At 37.5% G+C, this 21,417-nt stretch overlaps 1 protein-coding gene across 1 annotated transcript; it reads left to right on the plus strand.

Annotated features, from left to right (window-relative positions):
• Positions 1-384: 384 nt before the first annotated feature.
• top2a (DNA topoisomerase II alpha) lies at positions 385-21,083 on the plus strand. Its single transcript, XM_059531933.1, has 35 exons — positions 385-612; positions 1,698-1,844; positions 2,136-2,226; positions 2,942-3,005; positions 3,084-3,229; positions 3,314-3,411; positions 6,271-6,483; positions 6,585-6,758; positions 8,360-8,461; positions 8,563-8,700; positions 8,937-9,075; positions 9,152-9,309; positions 10,584-10,709; positions 10,784-10,894; positions 10,984-11,089; positions 11,313-11,422; positions 11,536-11,628; positions 11,733-11,847; positions 12,044-12,165; positions 12,406-12,554; positions 12,646-12,877; positions 12,990-13,124; positions 13,505-13,705; positions 13,823-14,018; positions 16,565-16,656; positions 16,758-16,901; positions 16,989-17,072; positions 17,253-17,450; positions 17,642-17,768; positions 18,574-18,717; positions 19,167-19,335; positions 19,461-19,528; positions 19,636-19,746; positions 20,041-20,291; positions 20,616-21,083. Exons 1-35 carry the CDS (start codon positions 586-588, stop codon positions 20,751-20,753), a joined length of 4,719 nt encoding a protein of 1,572 aa, XP_059387916.1. The 5' UTR covers positions 385-585; the 3' UTR covers positions 20,754-21,083.
• Positions 21,084-21,417: the final 334 nt, after the last annotated feature.

The raw sequence follows: 21,417 nt of genomic DNA on the forward strand, positions 1-21,417 counted from the left end.
AATACTTTTAAGAAGAAATGAAGACTTAACGTTATAGACATTTAAATGTGATTTAGTACATTCCATCCTCAAACTCTCATTCTTCGGATACTTTTCTCAGTGTATTTTATGCTATTCACAGAAATATAAAGACATCAACGCAAACATTTGTTATTGTTATTTGTTGATAATAATGTCTTGACCGTTAAACCGTGAGAGAGACCGGAACAAAAATCTCATTGGTTTAACGAGTGTTATCGCCTATTTTATTGGACCTATGAAGATAGGCGAGTCGCTGCTCAAAATCTGTAACGCCATTGGTTAAGAACACCACAACCCAACCCACTCCTGACTGTGATTGGCCAGCGTTCTTGGCGGGAGGACATATGTGTGATTTCAAATTTGAAAATCGGTTACTGTTGCTCTGGTTAGTAGGCGCGCGAGTGTCAGTGAATTAGTTCATGCGTTCATAGGTTTAATTTCGATAGTTCGAGACATCTTCTGTAATTTAGGAGGGCTAGTGATTTGTTACAATTGAAGACAGATCTGTTTGTATTTTAGTTTATTTTTCTTCGCTTCGTGAAAGAGGTAACGTAAACGGTAAAAATGGCTGGAACAGAAGGACCTCTGAAGGTAACGTTAATTTATACAACATCATTATCAAAAGAACTGGACCCTTAATAATCTATAACCCGTGTTCATGTATTATGTATGGAAAACATTAGTTGATAAGAATAGATTATAGTTATTTGGGATACAGTGTCATGTTGACTAACGTTATTTGTTTTTATTGTTAATGAAAAGTTACTTAAATAGAAGTAACAATAGTACTTCAAAATGTACTATTGGGTTAGGGTTGAAATGTTAAGCGTTTTATTCTAATATACTAACGTTACACGGCTATTATTATATATGGGTCATATTTAGCCGGAATTTAACTGAAATATGTTTACGTTGGAAGCTAGCAAATGTGTACTGCGTTGTGTAACATAATGCATTGGTTTTTTTTAGGGTCATTTTGTATTACTTAGTATATTAAATATTAGTAACGAGTTCAATAAAACTGATTCCTCGCCCTTGCGAGAAAATTACCATGGTTACAGTCATTTCCGCCACAGTTGCATGCTGTAGTTACAATATACTGGTAACGTGGTGTTGGTCACACGTGTTTCCTAAAGCAGAACGAGAAAGGGACGATATTTTTTTCTATTAGATTTGCAAACTGTGCTGTTATGTCTGTTAGCATTGAGGTGAGCAGTGTGTTTCTGAAAGTTGACCGGTAACATTATGGAGATGCCTGTTATCTGTTTTAAGTAAATTGTCCGCCGTATTGATGGCGCAATGCAAATGTTGTCCAAAATGCTTTGTAGATTAAGACTGGTCTTCACCAGTCTATCGATTTCAAAATCTCTGGGCCATTTTATTATTTATCATTATTTTATGAAGGGGGGTCAAATTGACCATAATTGGATAAAATCCAAAAATCACACTACGAAGAAAAAAACAAACATTAACGTCAAACTTTGTCAAATGTGTGTATTAAAAAAAAAGTGTATACTATGCACAACATAATATAAAGCAGGAAATAATTGGACTGGTAGTCTTGAAACGTTCTGTCCTTTGTCTAGACTTCCAAAAAAGTGCTTTATTTAGTGCTTTATTTTAGCAATCTTACCTTGCTTCCTATTTGCTGTAACATTGTTTTTGTCTTTTTTTAGAGTTTGTTTGAGAATAAGGCTCTAAGTAAGCCCAAGAAAGATGATAAGCGTCTGTCTGTGGAAAGAATCTATCAGAAGAAGACCCAGCTGGAGCATATTCTGCTCCGTCCTGACACCTACATAGGCTCTGTGGAGCCTGTTACTCAGGTAGAGATCTTCTATGTTGCTGTTTATCAGGGCCACTGCCACCCACTGTTTATTAATAATGCATACTGCCCATACTGTGTTTCATTTATACAGCAGTAGAATCAATGGTTATTCAAAAGTGGTCACTGATTTTAAGGCAAGAATTCATGCTCAATTATGTGTAAAAAAAATATTTCATTGTCAAGAACCTGGCCAACTAATTTCTTGAAAATGTTTTTTTTTTTCCAGATTTTAGTGCCATTACAACTGTAAAATAACCCAACGTTTCTTCGCTTACTCTTTCCTGTTTAGCAAATGTGGGTGTTTGATGAGGATATGGGAATGAACTGCAGAGACATCACATATGTCCCAGGACTCTACAAGATCTTTGACGAGATTTTGGGTGAGGGTTTTTTTTTTGGTGATAAAAGAGTCTGCTGCTAGCAGTTTTTACTAATGGATTATAAGAATGATTAATCAGAAGTCATTGCTATGATTAACAGACCGCTCTAATTAAACCGTTTACCTTTTACTGTATTATGAAAATTATCTTGAATTACCTTCGCTTAAAAGTCAGATTAACATTTTTGATAAAATAGGCCTGCTCTTTATTCTTTACTACTCGAGTGAATGTTTTCTGTTCATAAATTTAAAAACAAATTAAAAAATAATGCATACACAACAGTATTTTTAGTATTCATTTTTATTGCTTATGCTCCATTGCTCTTTTTTTATTTTATTTTATTAAAACACGTCATGCATCATTACAGTTTCGAATGTTACTCCAAACTCATAAGACACTCGTCGTTCTTAATAACACAAATTAAGATATTTTTAATGAAACTTGAAGCTTCTGTCCCTCCATTGAAAGTCAATGAATCCAAAACTTTCATAAATCACAAATATTGCAACGTTAATTCAATTTAATTGAGACAATTGCTTTATATGATGAAGAGATTTAATGTAGGCTATTCACATAAACATCAATCAATGCACATACATGGAGGTCATGAAATTGTTAAATGAAGGTCAAAAATTTAAAAGAACTCAGTTTTGACCTTATGTAGGGATGATGTGCTCTAATGGCTTAAGTATAATAGTCATTCTTTGATTCATAGTGAATGCTGCTGATAACAAACAGAGGGACAAAGCTATGAACTGCATCAAGGTTAACATTGACTCGTAAGTACTTCCTATGCTCAGATTGTTCAGCGTTGTGGATCAGGAAGACATCTAAGTGATACATGTTTGTGTGTGCAGGGAGAATAACAGCATCAGTGTGTGGAACAACGGAAAGGGTATTCCTGTGGTTGAGCACAAGGTGGAAAAGGTGTATGTTCCTGCTCTGATCTTTGGCCAACTCTTGACCTCCAGTAACTATGATGATGATGAGAAGAAGGTCACAGGTGAGGTCGAGCTGGAAATGCATGGATTCGTATGAATGAACTTGACTTGATTGTAATATTTAATCATGTGTATGTTGTTAACAGGTGGCCGTAATGGATACGGTGCGAAGTTGTGTAACATCTTCAGCACCAAGTTCACGGTGGAGACTGCGTGCCGAGAGTCAAAACGCTGTTTCAAACAGGTAAACTTGAAACCTGATCCCTTCATGCATGTTGATGTATTATATATAGCAAGTATTATACAAATGTTTTTAAATATAAAACTAATATACAGGAGTCAACATTTGAAGTGGATCAAAACCTTTCATCAAAGTTGTCCTAAAACCAAAATGCATTCTTGTCTTAGGACAACTTTGAACTTTTTAAAAAATAGTTAACATTATATTCGTCTGCTTGTACGATTTATATGCCTATATCCTAAAAACTGAAATCCTCTGCAATTGCACACCAGGTCATTTTAAGGTGAAGTATTGGCTGTCAGTTGATGACAAAAGCAGTATTATCATTGAATACTCCAGGGCCCGTATTCATAAAGAATCTTAATGCAAAAAGTAGCTCCTAGTGACAAAATTCTAAGAAAATTCTTAGAAATGTGGCCGTTTACTCTTAAAGAAAAAATCCTAGTAAAGAAAAAAGTAATTCAGAAAGCATCTTAACCCTTAAAAGAGGTCTAAAGGTCAAACTTGTTAGGAGCACAGACGAGGACTTTTAAGAGGCTTAAGAGTTTCTTTAGCAGAGGAGAAAATGGCAAAAAGACGACGAGGCAGAAGAAATGTGTTGCAGACAATGGATGACAGTGAGTTAATAAGATGCTATAGATTAGATCGTGCAGGGATCATGTTTGTGACTGATTGGAGATTAGAGACGTGCTAACATCTCCAACACAGCGCAGAAATGCCATGGCGCCAGAAATTAAAGTAATCACTACATTACGATATTTGGCAACTGGGAAAATGCAACAATGCAATAGTGATGATTTGGGTCTGTCACAACCTTCTGTAAGCAGAGTGATCACACAAACAATTACAGCACTTTCAGAACATCTTATTGTGTCGCAGTTCATTTAGTTTCCACTGGACATTCCCATCTTGCAGGCTCAAAACACTGCATTCATGAATATAGCAGGCTTATAGGTGCGCACAAGCAGGGGGAATGAACCGTTAAAACTGTCAAATAGGAAAAATTTCGCATGTAAATTCAAAGTGAGAATTAGAATACTTAAAATCCATAGAATGTAAAAAATATGGACAAAGCATCTGTGACGTCACCCATAGACTTTCTGAAGAACGGGTTTGAAGCCGTTTATGGGGGGTATGGGCAGCGCCATCTTGGAAAATCTTGGGAAATCCTAACCCCGCCCACCTTCTGACGCAGCACGCTTGACTCAGCTCGCTGTGCAAATTCGGTTATCTCTGTGTATATTTTAGGCAACGAAATATGTTATAAAACACCATACTAACTATTTTCGTTTTAATTAAAAGAAATCTTAAACATTATAGCCACACAAATGTGGTTCAGGCAACGCATATTGATTATATTCAACTACACATAACGTTTGCCTATTTATGAAAAACAAAATATAAAACACAAACCTGCCTCTTTTCATTTTAAATATAATATAAAAATATTAAACATTTTATGGTCCAGGAAATGTGCATTTGTACTAAACAACAGATTTTGCAGTAAACATTACAGATCATCTTCGTTGTATTAAAATTTAAAATGACAAAACTCAACCCAGTCTCTTTTTGTTAAATTTCAGTTTTATCAATATTAGCCATTATAAAAGTATAAGTAAAAGGTATAAGAAGCTATACAAATAAAGCAAACAATTCAGTTAAACATACAAAGTCAGCGCTCTAGTCTAACCATACATCGGTAAAGTTAAATAGCTTATAAAGTTATGAAACTTCCCCTCAGCCAAAACGATTGCCCAGGGAAAAAAATATAGATTTACGAGACCAAAAATCGCCCATTAGATATACACAAGATGAATTATATCTCATGTTTAACCACTACAGAGACGCCAGAGTCCGCGGCATTGGCGGCAAACTTTAGAAGGTCTAGCCGAGGAAAGACTGCTTCAGGCGGGGTACATGAATGCAGAGCGCCCGGTCATCGCTGGATCAACTGGATAAAATTTTCATAAATCTTTAAATAAACCACAGATTTGAGCTTTAAACAACTACATTCTCGCCTGAAAACCTCTTAAAACTACATTTCATGATACAGAAACAGTAGTATTATATGTCAACTGTATTAAAAAATGGCGCTTCTTGTTGTCATTCTCCGTGGCGCTGCCTTGTCAGCTGTCAATCAAGCTGTCACTCAAAGTTAACCACACCCTTATTGTCATATATTTTATATCTAAATACGATCTAAACTAACGAGTTAGAAAAAAAATCACCCCCCTCACAGTTGTCAGGCACTCGGAAGCTATCGAAAAATACAATAAAAGTCCATGGGACCAACTTGTAAAAACATGAATTTATGCTGTGAAAACGGACATTTTAACATGGGGGCTATGGACATTTGCACCCTTTTGGGACCTTCCCCTGGCGGATTTTCGATGTATTGCAGTTTTTCGCACTTCCGAGTAGGCTTCATTTTTCAGATCAGAATGTTGGCGCTGGTTAAAATCACTTTTTTTTTTTTTTTTTTCCTTCTTGGACAACCAACCAAACACAGTCTTCAAAAGATTGTGTCATACATAGCAACTGGGTCAACCCTGCCTCCTCACTAAGATGAAAGTTTTTGTCTTTCCCTTACTCAGAGTAGCTCTCAGATTGGTCCCGAATCGCTCTTAAGCTAAGACTCCTACGTAAAAGTTTTTAAGCTAAATTAAGAGTTTTCTGAGAGGATTCTTAAAATCTTTATGAATACGGGCCCTGTAGTTTAGAATTCTGTCAGCAATCTAGTTAGATTGTGGTGCTTCAGTTATCATAAAGTCAGTATGATTTTAATAGTGGCAACATTGATTAGAACTGATGTGCCTCATCTTGGACCAACATGTTAAAGCTTCTTTAATCTTTTCCCCAAAGACATGGTTTGATAACATGGGCCGAGCAGGCGAGTATAAGATCAAGCCCTTTGATGGTGAAGAATACACCTGCATCACATTCCAGCCGGACCTGGCAAAGTTTAAGATGCAGGCGTTAGATAAAGATACTGTTGCACTGCTGACTCGACGAGCGTATGACATTGCTGGGTCCACTAAGGGTGTCCGTGTCTTTCTCAACGGGAAGAAACTGCCTGTGAGTATATGACTGGTTTTTGCTCTTGACCCCACAGAATTGTACTGTTTGTTTGCATCACTGTATCTTCCAACTAAGTTTAATTTCCTTTATCTTTTTAGATTAATGGTTTCCGTAGCTATGTGGACCTGTATGTAAAGGATAAGGTGGATGAGACCGGTTCTCCCCTGACAATAGTCCATGAGGTTGTGAATGAGCGCTGGGAGGTGTGTCTTACCCTAAGTGATAAAGGGTTCCAGCAAGTCAGCTTTGTTAACAGCATTGCCACAACTAAGGTAAACCTCTTAAGCTTTGCAATTTGGTATTATGTTCAGTTTTCAAAAGGACTTTTTACAATGCAGGGTGTCCTTAAAATGTCCAAAATTCAAATTTGATGGGTCTTAAATATTTTTGGTCACATTACTGCTAAAATATCTTTAATCTGAAGGACCTAATGACTGTTTACAATCATTGGACAGACCAAAGTTTTTTTACTGTATCAAAGAGAATCGCAGTAGCAGAATACAGGTCAAACTACCTTCTTAATGTTTCCATTAATAATAATAAGTTTAGCTACAGCTGGACAGCCTTCTAGCATGTTTAAATTATAATATTTTTTTTTTACTTGCCCAACCAGTGAATTAGCTTGATTAAAACATAAGTGACAAAAAATAACCAGCAAAGCATCTAAATGTGAGCGATTCTTCTTCTAATTTTATTATTCATCATTCAGTGTAAACAGCGATCGATAATGGATAGTGTATTTCTGGTATCAATTGTTAAAGGGTACATAACATACACAGTTTCACCTAATCTCATGGTAATCTTGAGTACCTATAGAGTAGTGCTGTATCCTTCATATATCCAAAAAGTCTTTAGTTTTATCATATTTATGAAAAATACAGCTTTCAGATTTTTTCCGGAAAAAGCCGAACTCCTGGAGGCGTGCCATGGGTGGAGCTATAATACTGATGTTTCATGTTGTTTCCATTAACATATATTCACTTATATTCTGATTTCCTACAAAATACAGAAATCTGATGCAATTGTACTGTCTGTCTCTTTGTGAGAGACTTCAAAACAAATGAGCATAACCACACACTCAAAGAAACACACTTGGGTAAAAATTGTAAATGTTTTGTTTAATCGTAACGTGATGTAGTTAAGTGACATACCATGACAAATGAGCCATTTTGCTGAATACAGGGTTTCTGTGGGTCATAAAGTCTTAAATTTAGTTGTATCAAATTTAAGGCCATAAGTCTTAAATTGTACAGGAAAGTCTTAATTATGATTTCAAGAGGTCTTAAATTTGGGTACGGAAAGCCCAGAATTGCAATAATTCTAGCAGGTTAGACTAGTGCACGCGTGTGTGCATTTATAGTGCGTTCTTTCATTGCATGAATCAGTTTATTAAAATGCATTCAGAATTATCACATACTTCAATATATGGGGCAGAAAATGTATATATTTATATCATTTCATACAGTTAATATCACACACGAGTGCTGTTTTTCTCTCCAAAAGACAGCATGATTGTAATTTTGATTTTAAACAGTTCAGAAAAAATTGTTGTTAAAGAAGTTCAATAAACAAGTTAATATTAAGAGACTTACATTTTAGACACCATATTATCTTTTTTGCTCTTTCTCCTACAAAAAATCGTTCCAAACATAGCCACAGCACTGTTTTGCGCCTCTCAGCAACAGGACGCATCGGACTTTAACTGCATTTGCATAAGAATATTAACATACATTGGTGTGGATGCTGTAGTGTTCTTTTTGTAGGGGCCTTAACTGGGTGGCTATCTGACACTCCATTAAAAGTTGTTGTAAACATGGATTGACATCTTTCTTGACAGTGGAAAGTGCTTTAAATATGATGTTTTGTGTCTCAGGGTGGCAGACACAGCGACTATGTTGCAGACCAGATTGTGTCCAAACTGATTGAAGTGGTGAAAAAGAAGAACAAGGCTGGAGTGGCTGTCAAACCTTTCCAGGTACATCCTGATGATTATTAAAACTTATACAACTTATCTCAATGATTATGGAAATGTCATTTTTGTGGTCAGATGTAAAGTGCTGGTTGGACTCTGTGCAGGTGAAGAACCACATGTGGTTGTTTGTGAACTGTCTGATTGAGAACCCCAGCTTTGACTCTCAGACCAAAGAGAACATGACATTACAGCAGAAGAATTTCGGTTCCACCTGCCATCTGAGTGAAAAATTTGTTAAACAGGTGAGAAATGAGACTCTTAAACCATCTTGAATTGCCTGTTAGTCAAATAATTCCAAATTGGTGATTGGTATCCATTTGGTAAAATTGGTATCAAGGTCTGTAAAATTTTACTCTTATTGGTACCATTTACTGAAATGTTGATGTTAATTGGTCACTAGCAGGTAGTTTGTGAATGCAGATGCCTTACAGCCGTGTAAACTCCTGAGCTAAATCACCCCTCTGTGTCTTGTTTGTAGGCTAATAACTGTGGAATTGTGGAGAGCATTATGAACTGGGTGAAGTTTAAAGCCCAGGCTCAGCTCAATAAGAAATGCTCTGCTGTCAAACACACTAAGATTAAAGGAGTACCCAAGCTGGATGACGCCAACGATGCAGGTAACAAGGTTTGTTCTGCTGTTTAAATATTAAAACCCTTTCAGAGGTTAATTTCAGGATTGCTGGATTGTTTCAGGTGGGAAGAACTCCACTAGCTGCACTCTGATCCTGACAGAAGGAGACTCGGCCAAAACTCTGGCCGTGTCGGGTCTGGGTGTGGTGGGACGTGACCGCTATGGTGTGTTCCCTCTGCGTGGTAAAATGCTCAATGTTCGAGAGGCTTCACACAAACAGGTCAGTACATTTTAAAAGCATTTTGAGTGCTTCATGGTAGGGCTGGACTATTACGCGAAACGAAACCGAAAATCAAAACTTCTAACCAATGTAATTTTCCCATGTCGTTTTTTTTTTTTTTTATCCCGTTAATACTTTACCCTTAAAAAGATACTTACTGTGTGTGTATGATCTTTTGCGCTCACATCTTTTGCAGCATCTTGCATGTGAGAGGCACGTTAAAAAAACTTTTACATGCAGTGAACCAGTCAGAAGACAATCTGCTAGGCATGTCCAGATTCGATCACTTGGTTTCAGACTCTATCGGAATCAGACGTTAACTCCCTATCAGGTCTCGGAGATATATATATATATATTTATATTTATATTTATTCGCATAATTTTTTTTTAAACGCATCTTTAGCTATGCAGTGGCACAGAGTTAGGCCCTTTTGACTCCACAAAGAAACAGCAGCTCGTGCGGCATGACATCACTTTGTTTTCAAGAGCTGGTGTGAATAAATATAGATTCAAACTCAAAGAGAAAGGATAGTCTGCACATGATTGATATTTTATTCAGACCCAGAATACAGTGAGATGAACATCAGAGTGCTAAACTCTCATGCAGTGTGTTTCATTCATACTTGAAGCCAGAGGGCGCTCTCACGCACGTTTCTCTGTTAACGTGCGCAATTTCATCTCACAATCTGAATGTTATCTCCCAACAGTTAAAATTATCGAATGCTAACATTGTCCTCTATGAATTGCAACACAAACACCTCTGCTAAAATCTGAAATTAAATAAAAATGAAAGTAGTCTGGGGTTTCATGTCCCTTTAAAATAATACTAATTTAAAAGAGATGCAAGTTATATTCTACTTTTCGCAGGTAAATGTTTTTTTTTTTTCCTGCAAAATATTTTAGGAAATTAGCTTTTTACATTAAAACTGATCTGTGATATACAAACCTTTTAATGAACAATGAGGGCAATAAAAATCTATCAATATTTGTGGCTAGTGCATCCTTGTATAGCACAACAGCGCTCACGGTGACCCGAGTTCGAATCCTGCCTTGAGGTCCTTTGCTGATCCACTGCTCTCCTGTGAGCTCTTTACTGTTCTTTCACAATAAAGGTGTTAAAAACACACACACACACAAAAATGTAACGGGAAAAAAAATATATAATTGAATCAAGGTTTTGATTTTAGGTCATATAGCCCAGTCCCACTTCATGGGGTTGTATCAATTACAAACCCCACAAAAGTAAACAAATTTTTTTTTTTTTTTTTTTGCAGATAATGGAGAATGCTGAGATCAACAACATCATAAAGATCCTGGGTCTGCAGTACAAGAAAAACTACAGTGACCCTGAGTCACTCAAGAGCCTGCGCTACGGCAAGCTCATGATCATGACAGATCAGGTCAGACTGATGCAGTGTGCATGTTACAGAATATTTGTGTAGTTTGTATGTATAATAATGGATTATATCTGCAGGATCAAGATGGATCTCACATTAAAGGTCTTCTCATCAACTTTATCCATCATAACTGGCCGTCACTGCTGCGCCACAACTTCCTAGAAGAGTTTATCACACCTATCATCAAGGTAGATTCCATCTGCATTTGTCCTCAGTAATATACAAGAATGTTTGTTGTGGAAACATTTCATTGACTGCCAGTATGATTGCTCTCTAGGCATCCAATAAGAAGCAGGAGCTTGCTTTCTACAGTATCCCAGAGTTCAATGAGTGGAAGGAGAAACAAAGTAACACCAAATCCTGGAAGATCAAATACTACAAAGGTTTGTCTCAAACACCTGTGGTAGTCCACTGGCAAACGTAAGCAGTGTTTTTACTCTGTCCTCCTTATATGTTCAAGTGATGTAGAAAGTGAAGGGGGCACAGACTGGGTCACCAGCACACCGGGTGTTTGCAATAATAACTTTTGAAAGTGGTTCTAAAACGTGCATGTATACATAGTGATTTGCAAATATCTCATGTAGTTTTCTATCCGCCTCTCTCCAGGTTTGGGTACCAGCACATCTAAGGAGGCCAAAGAGTATTTTTCGGATATGATGAGACACCGAATCCCTTTTAAGTACTCCGGGCCGGCTGATGATGAAGCTATCACCCTGGTAACCATGTCTTTGTTTGAATTTCTAGTGGACACAATCAAGCAACTTTGAATATAAAATTAATCTTCATAAAGATATTTATGACTTGTTTTTATTTTTTTGTCTTTCTGCAGGCCTTTAGTAAGAAGATGGTAGATGAGAGGAAGGAATGGCTGACCAGCTTCATGATCAACAGACGTCAGCGCAGAGAACACAACCTTCCTGAGGTACCATAACCCTAAAAAAAAAAAAATTATTTTTTTAAATAGGAAATATAGTTTATAGACTTGTGTGCCACTAGAAAGCACAATCTTGTTTCTGCTTTGTGCAGGAGTACCTGTACGGACAGGAAACCACATCCCTCACCTACCATGATTTTATCAATAAAGAGCTTGTGCAGTTCTCCAACTCTGACAACGAGAGATCAATCCCCTGCTTGGTGGATGGTGAGAAACCCGAATTTCTGCAGCATTACAATAGTCATTTTTGAATTGTTCTGTATAGTTTTATAGGCTTACAAAGGGTAAAATAATGCAGTTGTGCTGCTTGTCTACGATAGTCATAGTCAAGGCAATCATAGAATACAAGAAAAGAACTACTGAACAAAGATGCAGAGAAGTAATGTGTATATGTATGTTTCAGGTCTAAAACCAGGCCAAAGGAAAGTGCTTTTCTGCTGTTTTAAGAGGAATGATAAGAGAGAGGTGAAAGTGGCTCAATTGGCTGGATCAGTGGCTGAGATGTCAGCATATCACCATGGAGAGGTGAGGACTTTTGCACCACTCACCTCATTCATTGTTTAGTCTGTATATGGAAAATCTTGTCACATTCCTTTTGTTTTAAGCAAGATACTGCCCTGCTATAAGTTATAAAAACACATTCAAAAGTCAAATTGAGCTAAGATGTCTCTATTAAACTACTGTTATGACTGTAATATGAAACTAGTGTACCTGGTAGCTTTCGCATGTTACAACTATTTTTCTATTTTTTTTTCTATTCCTCAGGTCTCTCTTATGATGACCATTGTGGGTCTTGCTCAGAACTTTGTGGGCAGTAATAATTTGAACATGCTTCAGCCTCTGGGTCAGTTCGGCACACGTTTGCATGGAGGCAAAGACTCTGCCAGCCCCAGATACATCTTTACTATGCTCAGGTACACCGATGCACACGGCTAATGGTTATGGCTAACAAATAAAAATGTCATAACTAGTAAATAAAACAAAATAGTTTTTAATTATTTTCAGTCCACTTGCTCGTCTGCTGTTCCCTGCTGTGGACGATAACCTGTTGAAGTATAACTACGATGATAATTTGCGAGTGGAGCCAGAGTGGTACATACCCATCATCCCTCTGGTGCTGGCTAATGGAGGTGAGGGCATCGGCACAGGATGGGCCAGCCGCATCCCCAACTATGATGTGAGAGAGATCATCAACAATATTCATCGCATGCTCAGTGGAGAAGATCCACTTCCCATGGTAAAAATTCATGTTTTAAATTTAATTACCATAAACGCATAGTTGTTTTCATAATGCATATTATTCTAAACCAGAAGTGGTTGATGTACTCATTTCGCCAATTTATGTCTAGCTTCCAAGCTATAAGGGGTTCAAAGGGACCATTGATGAATTGGCGAAGAATCAGTATGTGAATAACGGAGAGGTGGCCATCATTGACTCTACCACCATTGAGATCACTGAACTGCCAATCAAAACCTGGACACAGGTATGTGAAGTGTTTTTATACTTTCTTTAGGAAGTTTATTTATGATTCCTTGTAGGACACAGCTTTTTTTTATGTGGAAAGTAGTGGTTGTAAATATTCAGTTGGCATGATAAACTGGTAAAATTAGTGCAACTAAATCATAAAGACATTCAGCAATATCTGCTAGAGTTTAAAATGTTTATACCAACGTTTCCTTCACTGTAAATTCAGGTTTCATGCTGTATATAAAATTAGCAATGTGTTTAGCCTGTGACGTTTGGTATAAATCTGGGTAATATGGAAATTGAGCACAAGCAGAAAATTATGCCAGTCAGTTCAGCAGATAAAAATAACAAAACATTTTCTTTGGAATAAATGATGAATAAAATGATCTCTCTCAGACCTATAAGGAGAATGTTTTGGAGGCGATGCTGAACGGCACGGAGAAGGTTCCTTCTTTAATCACAGACTATAAGGAGTATCATACAGACACCACAGTGCGTTTCGTCATTAAGATGACAGAGGAGCGCCTGAGAGAGGCTGAGGCAGCTGGACTACATAAAGTCTTCAAACTACAGAATCTGCTCACCTGTCACTCCATGGTGAACAGCACACACCATATATTTAAAATCACAAAATTCATCCTTTAAAAAAATGCATTCATTTTTTTTTTTTACCCAATCCTAAAAACATTTGTTGTCTGCATCATTCTCATGCAGGTGTTGTTTGATCATGTGGGCAGTCTGAAGAAGTACGAGTCTGTTCAGGACATCCTGAAGGATTTCTTTGAGCTCAGAATGAAGTATTACGTCCTAAGGAAAGACTGGCTGCTAGGTATGCTGGGGGCTGAAAGTGCCAGACTTTCCAACCAGGCCCGATTCATTCTGGAGAAGATCCAGGGCACTCTGGTCATTGGTAAGACATGCTTGGTTTTCTCTCTTTGTGTTTGGTTTCACATCACATGCAGAAGCAGCACATAGTTTTCAGCACATTCTAGTTTTGCCTTGTGCCATACACTGACCTCAACACATTACAAGAGCATTTTTAACCTATTTGTCTATCAACACATTAGATTGAGCTAAATAGAGCTAACTAAATTATTTTATGACGTATTTTATTATTTAATGGGTGCTACTTGGCCAATACAGATAAACTGATAACAGTGACATCCTTGGAATGCACATGGTGAAAGTGGATATTCACTTTAGGATTTAAATGTAAAAAAGGAAAAAATTAGTAGGTCTTATTACATGTGCAGTATTACCTCAGAATTAATATCCATGTTTCCGACATGGTTTTAGCTATGGTAATGTCCTCATCACATTACATTTACACTTACTTCAGACTTGTGAGGCCTCCAGAAGCTCATCACAGTGCCATCTCAAAGAGACCCAAAATCACATTTACCTTAACTACTACCTGCTGCCCAACTCTATACAAGCATCTGAGACTTTAGAGCTTCTGAGACTTCCATTTTCAAGAAACTGCTAAATACACATCTCTTCCATCAAGAATTGAATAAAGGCCCACTGTACCTAATCGTTGCGTTTTTGTAAAAAATATCCATATTTAAAACATTATAAACACTTTTCTCACATTATAAACATTAGCTGTCATACATGCAAGCCATTCCAGGCAGATGACGAAGGATGTATACACAGTGCCCGCACCTGTGTGAGAACCTTGTCTTTCGAGTTTGATAACTGGAGCAAAGGTAGCAAAGTTTCCTTACTTTAGCAAAGGAAAACCAGTCTACTCTTGGCTTATATCGAACTCTTCCGACATTTTTCTTGACAAATCCTTATTTTTTGCTTCTAATTTGTGACCTACATTTTGTTTTGCTGTTTCTCCTGCGCGCTTCTGCGTTTGTCTGCTCATATGAAAATTTCACTGTATAGTGTATTCATAAATTACATTTTATGACGTATTTCCATCACCGCTTTAGGTTTTACATTTCATAAAAGGTGGTATTGAAAAGGTAATTTTTTCGGCTTTTTAAAATTTTTATTTAAAAAAAATGTAGCCTGTCAGGATGTGGGGTTAATCTGGAGCGCAGCCTGTGGACAGCCCGCGGTAGAAAACACCCTCTCTGATGGGGCAGATGTTAGTCTCACTAGAGTGGCTAGCTTTGGGAAGCACCTTTCATTTGCTTGTGGATGTTTGCGTCTCAAGTGATACAGCATTGTACTTGCACTACTGCTACTACTCGCTTCATTTGGCTTGCTCCACTAAATATGTCTGTAGACGTGTCAATGCGCCCAGTGAGTTAACACAGACACGCACACGCGCGTGCTCCTCCTTTCCAAAGCGCTTGGGCAGTTGCACTCCTGAGGCGTCTGTTGTTGCTAAGCATTCATCAGCTGCGATCTCCGTTACAAGGAAATTTCAGTAATGGATTTCCACCACCGAAAAACCCTTGCCGTAACTCTGCTACAAGATTTATTTTCAAAGAAAAGTAAAAAAAGAAAAAAACTCTGCAGTGTTTGGGTGCACCCCATTTTTAAAAAACAATGGGAAATTTCACCCCGAAGGAAGCTGATTGAGTTGGTTCTTGTCAAATGACCTGGTGCGCTTGCGCCATTCTGAAAAGCTGAGATGTTTTTAACTGGATGCGGTGCGGACGGGCCTGGAAAAAAACGAACGCATTGCGCGTGTCGCTTGCATTATGAGCGCACATACTGCATTTGAATGTGAATGGCCCCTTCATCGGTCAAAATGTTTACTATCGGTTAACTGTTAAACGGTCAATATGAGCATCCCTAACTGGCATATAAACATAATATAACATACAAAATTTATTAATTTTAAGCCACACAGTCAACATGTTGGTGTATTTTGCTCTGAATCTGCCATAAAATAAGTTTATTGATCTTTGAAAAGGTGTACTGTTAATGACATTATCATTATTAGTTGAAACTGGTCTTAGAATGACAATATTATCGTTTATCGCGATAAATGTATCGTACAGTAAAATTTGTTAGCGTGACAGCCCTATATTTAACTTGTTAATGTCTGTAGAAATCCTGTAAAAGCATCTGCTAAATGATTAAACGAATGTTAATTTATTTTACAGTAGTGTAATTACAATCCTAATTTCAGGGGCTCAACCCTCCCTCTCCTATTCACTTCACCGTTCACCTGCTCTGAGACTTGAAAAACGTATCTCAAGCTGTGTGCATTCCATGCTTCCTTTTTAACCATGCATTTCAACAGTCTATGTAATTTATTTAATTGCAACCTCTTACGATTTGATTAATTTGAGTATATTTGGAGTTTTGTCAGATATAAATGCATGTTTGGTTAACTTTAAAACTCTGGCTGGTCACCAAAGTCTTGGTAGGAAACTCCAATATGGTACTTTTATATAGTGTATCTCTAGGTGTTAAAAGTAAATACCGATTCCAAGGTAACGGTCTTTTCTAAGTGTTTGATATTAAGCTTCTTATTTTTATTATTTTTAGAAAATAAACCTAAGAAGGAGCTGATCCGCATGCTTCAGCAGATGGGCTATGACTCAGACCCTGTTAAGGCATGGAAAGATGCTCAGGCAAAGGTACGCTCCACAACAACCTCGTTTATTAAATACAGTTCTTTTGGTTTCTTCCTTTTGACCTGTTACCTGCATTAGTATAATTTTCATTTTGTGTTTGGCAGGATGCAGAGGAGGATGAGGATGAGGAGGAGAAGGAAAAAGAGGAGGAAACATCTGGCCCTGATTATAACTATCTACTCAGCATGCCCATGTGGTACCTGACCAAAGAAAAGAAAGATGAGCTGTGCAGACAGAGAGATGCTAAGGTGACTAAGTCTGTGATGATGGAAGCACAGCTGGTGATTTCGTATAGCAGTGGAGTTTACAAAAGTTCTCATGCTTCTGTTCTACAGATGACGGAGTTGAACACGCTCAAGATGAAAGCACCTGCTGATCTGTGGAAAGAGGATCTGGCAGCCTTTACTGAGGAGCTGGAGGTATTTTTTTCATTTATTTTTTTATTTGGTGGAAGCTTATGTACATATTGTATTGGAGTTGCTTCATATAAAGAAATAAGTTTGTCATTTTACTGAAATTTGTGCCTGTTTTCAAATCTAACATTTCAGTGTCATTAGTGATTTGTAAAGTCAACAATGGTTATCTGTGTTTGCATGTAGCGTGTGGAACAGAAGGAGAAAGAGTCCCAAAATTCAGTGCCTGTGGTGAAAGGTAAAGTGGGAAAATCAAAGGTGGTGAAGGTAAAGAACGAGACCATGCCCACTCCACAGGGCCGGCGCGTCATCCCCCGCATCACCAGCACCATGAAGGTCCAAGCCGTTAAGAAGGAGGGAGTCAAACGAGGCAAAGCTGGGAAGGTATGTGTGTGCTGAATGAGATTTGCATGCGTGCATAAACGGTATGTAGGCAAATCTCTGAAAGGTCACTGTACTTCAGCTTACGGTTCATTCAGATTATTTGTTTTACAGCAGCAAATTCAATCAGTTTTCATAGCCAGACATTTCATAAGTTTAGCGGATCCTGAGGGAATACTTGTGTGTATTTTTAGAAAGAGGCTGGTGTGGTGATGAAGATGGAGTTCGATGATGATGCAGACACAGCAGCCGATGGCTCTGAAATGGGACTGTCTGCAAGACTCGCCAAGAAGATCAAGAAAGAGCCAGCCAAAGACAAAAGTAAGACCGGCATGTACAATATGAAAATAGAGGAAGTTGGATGTCTGTGGACTGCTGCTTTTCATGTACCGTATTTTCCGGACTATAAATCACACTTTTTTTTCATAGTCAGGTCCGACTTATTTATCAAAATTAATTTGACATGAACCAAGAGAAATTAACTAACAGAAAACATTACCATCTACAGCCACGAGAGGGCGCTCTATGCTTCCAGAGATGCTGCTCAGTGCTCCCATAGTGTACACTAAGCAGCATATAGCGCCCTCTCACGGCTGTAGACGGTAATGTTTTCTCTTGCTTCTTGGGTCTAAATAAATGCAACTTATAGTCCTGTGCGACTTATGTTTTTTTTCCTCGTCATGACGTATTTTTGGACTGATGCGACTTATACTCATAAAAATACGGTAGTCGAAATTAGTATATAACTTAAATATAGGTGACTATATTACAAGTTACACCCCTAGACCCTAAACCTCAGTGGAGTGTAATTCAATCATACAAATTCTTATAAATTTTCCACAATTACATAAAAATGTAAACTGGTTAAGGCTTGCCATGAGACCATTGGAAAGAACATGGCCCTCATTGTGTAGCACACACAAATACACCATCACACAGTTGGTACAGAATTTCAAATGCCACCATTCTATTTGAATTTTGAATTTACAGAAGGATCAGCTGTTCGTTAACAATTTCAGAGTCCTTTTGTAGTTCTGGGGTGTGCCATTTGGATGGGATTTATCAGATGCATTCATACGGTGTCATCAAATTCTGATCTTAAGGTTTCATCTTGTCTTTGTGTCAGGCGCAAAGTCAGGCAAGCAGACCACCCTCTCCTTTAAACCGGTCCAGAAGAAGAACCCCTGGTCTTCTGATGAGGGAGAGTCTGAATCTGACATGGAGCTTATCCCTGAGGAAGTGGCTCCAAGAGAAAAGAAAGAGCGCAAAGGTGAAAAGCTTCATGCAAGTTTACTCCTTTAGTACAAGTGTGAAAATTTATAAAATCGAATCTGATCCAAATATTATGACAGACAGAAGTTTCGGAGGCAGCCTGTAAATGTGATTGACACAACATGTGGTAATTAGTTATAATTTTTTTACGTGCAAAGATTTTGGATGAAAATGTCGGACTCCCTGTGACTCTAAGACTATTGTGAGAGAATGTGATCTGATATATAGTTTATGGAGGTCTACTGTATTCTAAAGATCTCACTGATTTACTTTACAAGCTCTAACGATTTCTTAATTTTTGGCCATATGAATATCAGCAACTGCATCAAGTTGAGACTGCAGATCATGTAAATCCGTTTGACAAAAGTGTGGGATCCCTGAAAGTAAATTGGAAAGTATCCAGTTTTGGGAAATTGGGGAAAAATGTGAATAATTTTGTCTTTGCAGCTGCGGTGGAAAAGAAGTACAGTCTGTCGAGCAGTGAAGATGAGTTTGATGACTGGGCAAAGAGCTCTAAACAGAGGCGTGCTGTCATTGAGGATGATGAGTCTTTCATCCCAGAAGCCAGCGGTGCACCTGATAGTGACATTGACTCCCCTCCTCCTGCACCCTTTGTGTAAGACTGACACCACTTCTACTTTTGCTACACAGATTTTGATCGTTCTCTTATATCTCTATCTATAGTATTTTTCCAAAATTCTATCTGTTTTCTTCTATAATATTGTTTTTTGATTCTTTCAGGAAAAAAGCACCAGCAAAAACCAGCAAACCAAAAGCAGATAAACTCGAAGCCAGTAGCAAGTCTGGCTGTAAGTACCACACAACTGTCTGCCTATCACAGATCATTTCATGAGCTTTGTCTGTAACGTGATTGTTTGTCAGCTGGTTTACTTGTTTACTATGCTTGTTAAACTAGCTGAGACCAGCCAAGAGCCGGCTCCTAAACCTGTGAAAAAATCAGCTGTAGGAGCAACCAAGAAACCGGCCGCAAAGAAGACAAGTGCCGCTCCTAAGAAGAAAGCTACAGGTGTTTGAATGTTGTTACTTAATTGTGGAATTTCAATGCAGTTTTATGCTCTTCGTTTTTAAAAGGGCAGCGATTCCATAAGTATTTTTAGTTCCCCAAAGAACTTCGTGAACAGTTCTTAAAAAAAAATAAAAATAAAAAAAATAGGGCAATGGAAATGTTTCATGGATGTTAAAAGTTCTTCATGGAGCTCTAAATGCTGATAAATAACCTTTTTATAAGAGTGCAAATTCTTGTATTGAATATCAGTAAAGCAGCTTCTTGTTAAATTTATAAATTATTTTAACTTTCTAGATGCAAAACAGCCCTCAATCCTTGATGTGCTCTCTAAACAACAAACTACAAGTCCTAAAAAAACCAAAGCCACCAAGAAGCCTGTTGCTGTCAAACAGTCTTCTGACTCGGATGGCGCAGCCCCTGTTGTGGTTGAGAAGAAACCAGCCAAGAAGAGGAAGCCCGCTCTGAGCAGTGACCAGTCAGACAGCTCAGACTCTGAACGTGGCAATCTGATAGATCGCCTCAAGGGCAAAAGCACTGCTGTAAAGGTATTATGACACTTTATTGTTAGTTAAAATTAGATTTTTAATGGTATCAGTATTTGATAACCAGTATTTTTATGATTTACTCTATACGTTTAAATATTGATAAACATACTTGCAAATTAAGTTGCATGTAGCATTCAATATTAAACTGCTGTACAAATAATTGTTCAGTACAAGAAAAAAAACAGAAAAATCTGATATACTTTCCTAGTACAAAAAAGCTACAAGCAAGAAAACAAATATATGTACTTTTATAGTAGACATTTGCTATAGTAGCTTTTATTGAAAAGCTTGTGAGTTTAATCCTGATTTAATTTTCTGTTCCAGAAAGCAAAGGGCAGGGAGGATGACGACAGCTTTCAGCTGGAACAGAAGGTTGTGATGTCTGGAGCTCCCAGGAGCCGAGCTGCACGTACCACCAAACCTGTGACCTACGCTCTGGATTCAGATTCTGATGACTATTAAGTGTCCTGAAGTATCCTGTGTATGATACTAAAAGGTTACAGAGTTGTTAGGTTTTTTTTACTTAATGATTTTTTCATAAATAAAAATAAATAAATAAAAAGAATATAAACCTTAAGGAAACGTTTATACTTGCAGAAAGTATGTTTTATGTGGCTGTTTTTTTGTTGTTGTTGTTTTTAAGTGATCAATGACAAACTAGTCTCACATGTGTGACCAAGTTTCTTTTTATTACATTGTTCATGGTTTCTTTTTATACATGTTGTATTGTCTTGTAAATATTTCATATGTTCTCTTGTTCAAAGCTTGTAATAAATCTTCAGTGAGAATTGATTGACTGACTGGTTTTATGGACTACTTTTATGATATTAGGTGAATACACATTTCTAATGAATTCTATAAATAACTGAAAAGTGTACTGCGGCATACATCGTATTGATTACTTAATCTGCATGCTTTTATTCTGATCATTGAACTCATCTCTTAATGGCAAAGTGGGATTATGCACAGAAGCAAGAAGCTGAACTTATTTAAATTCGACATCTGCACTGGCAACAGATGTAAGGAGCCATGTTAAAATTTGTATTGTTGAAATTGACGATATCCATAATGGCTATTGATTTTAAAGGGAGAGATGACCAAAATGAAAACGCATTGTAAACCATCT

The sequence above is a fragment of the Carassius carassius genome, chromosome 40 (assembly GCF_963082965.1).
Source record: "Carassius carassius chromosome 40, fCarCar2.1, whole genome shotgun sequence".
NCBI lineage: Eukaryota > Metazoa > Chordata > Actinopteri > Cypriniformes > Cyprinidae > Carassius > Carassius carassius.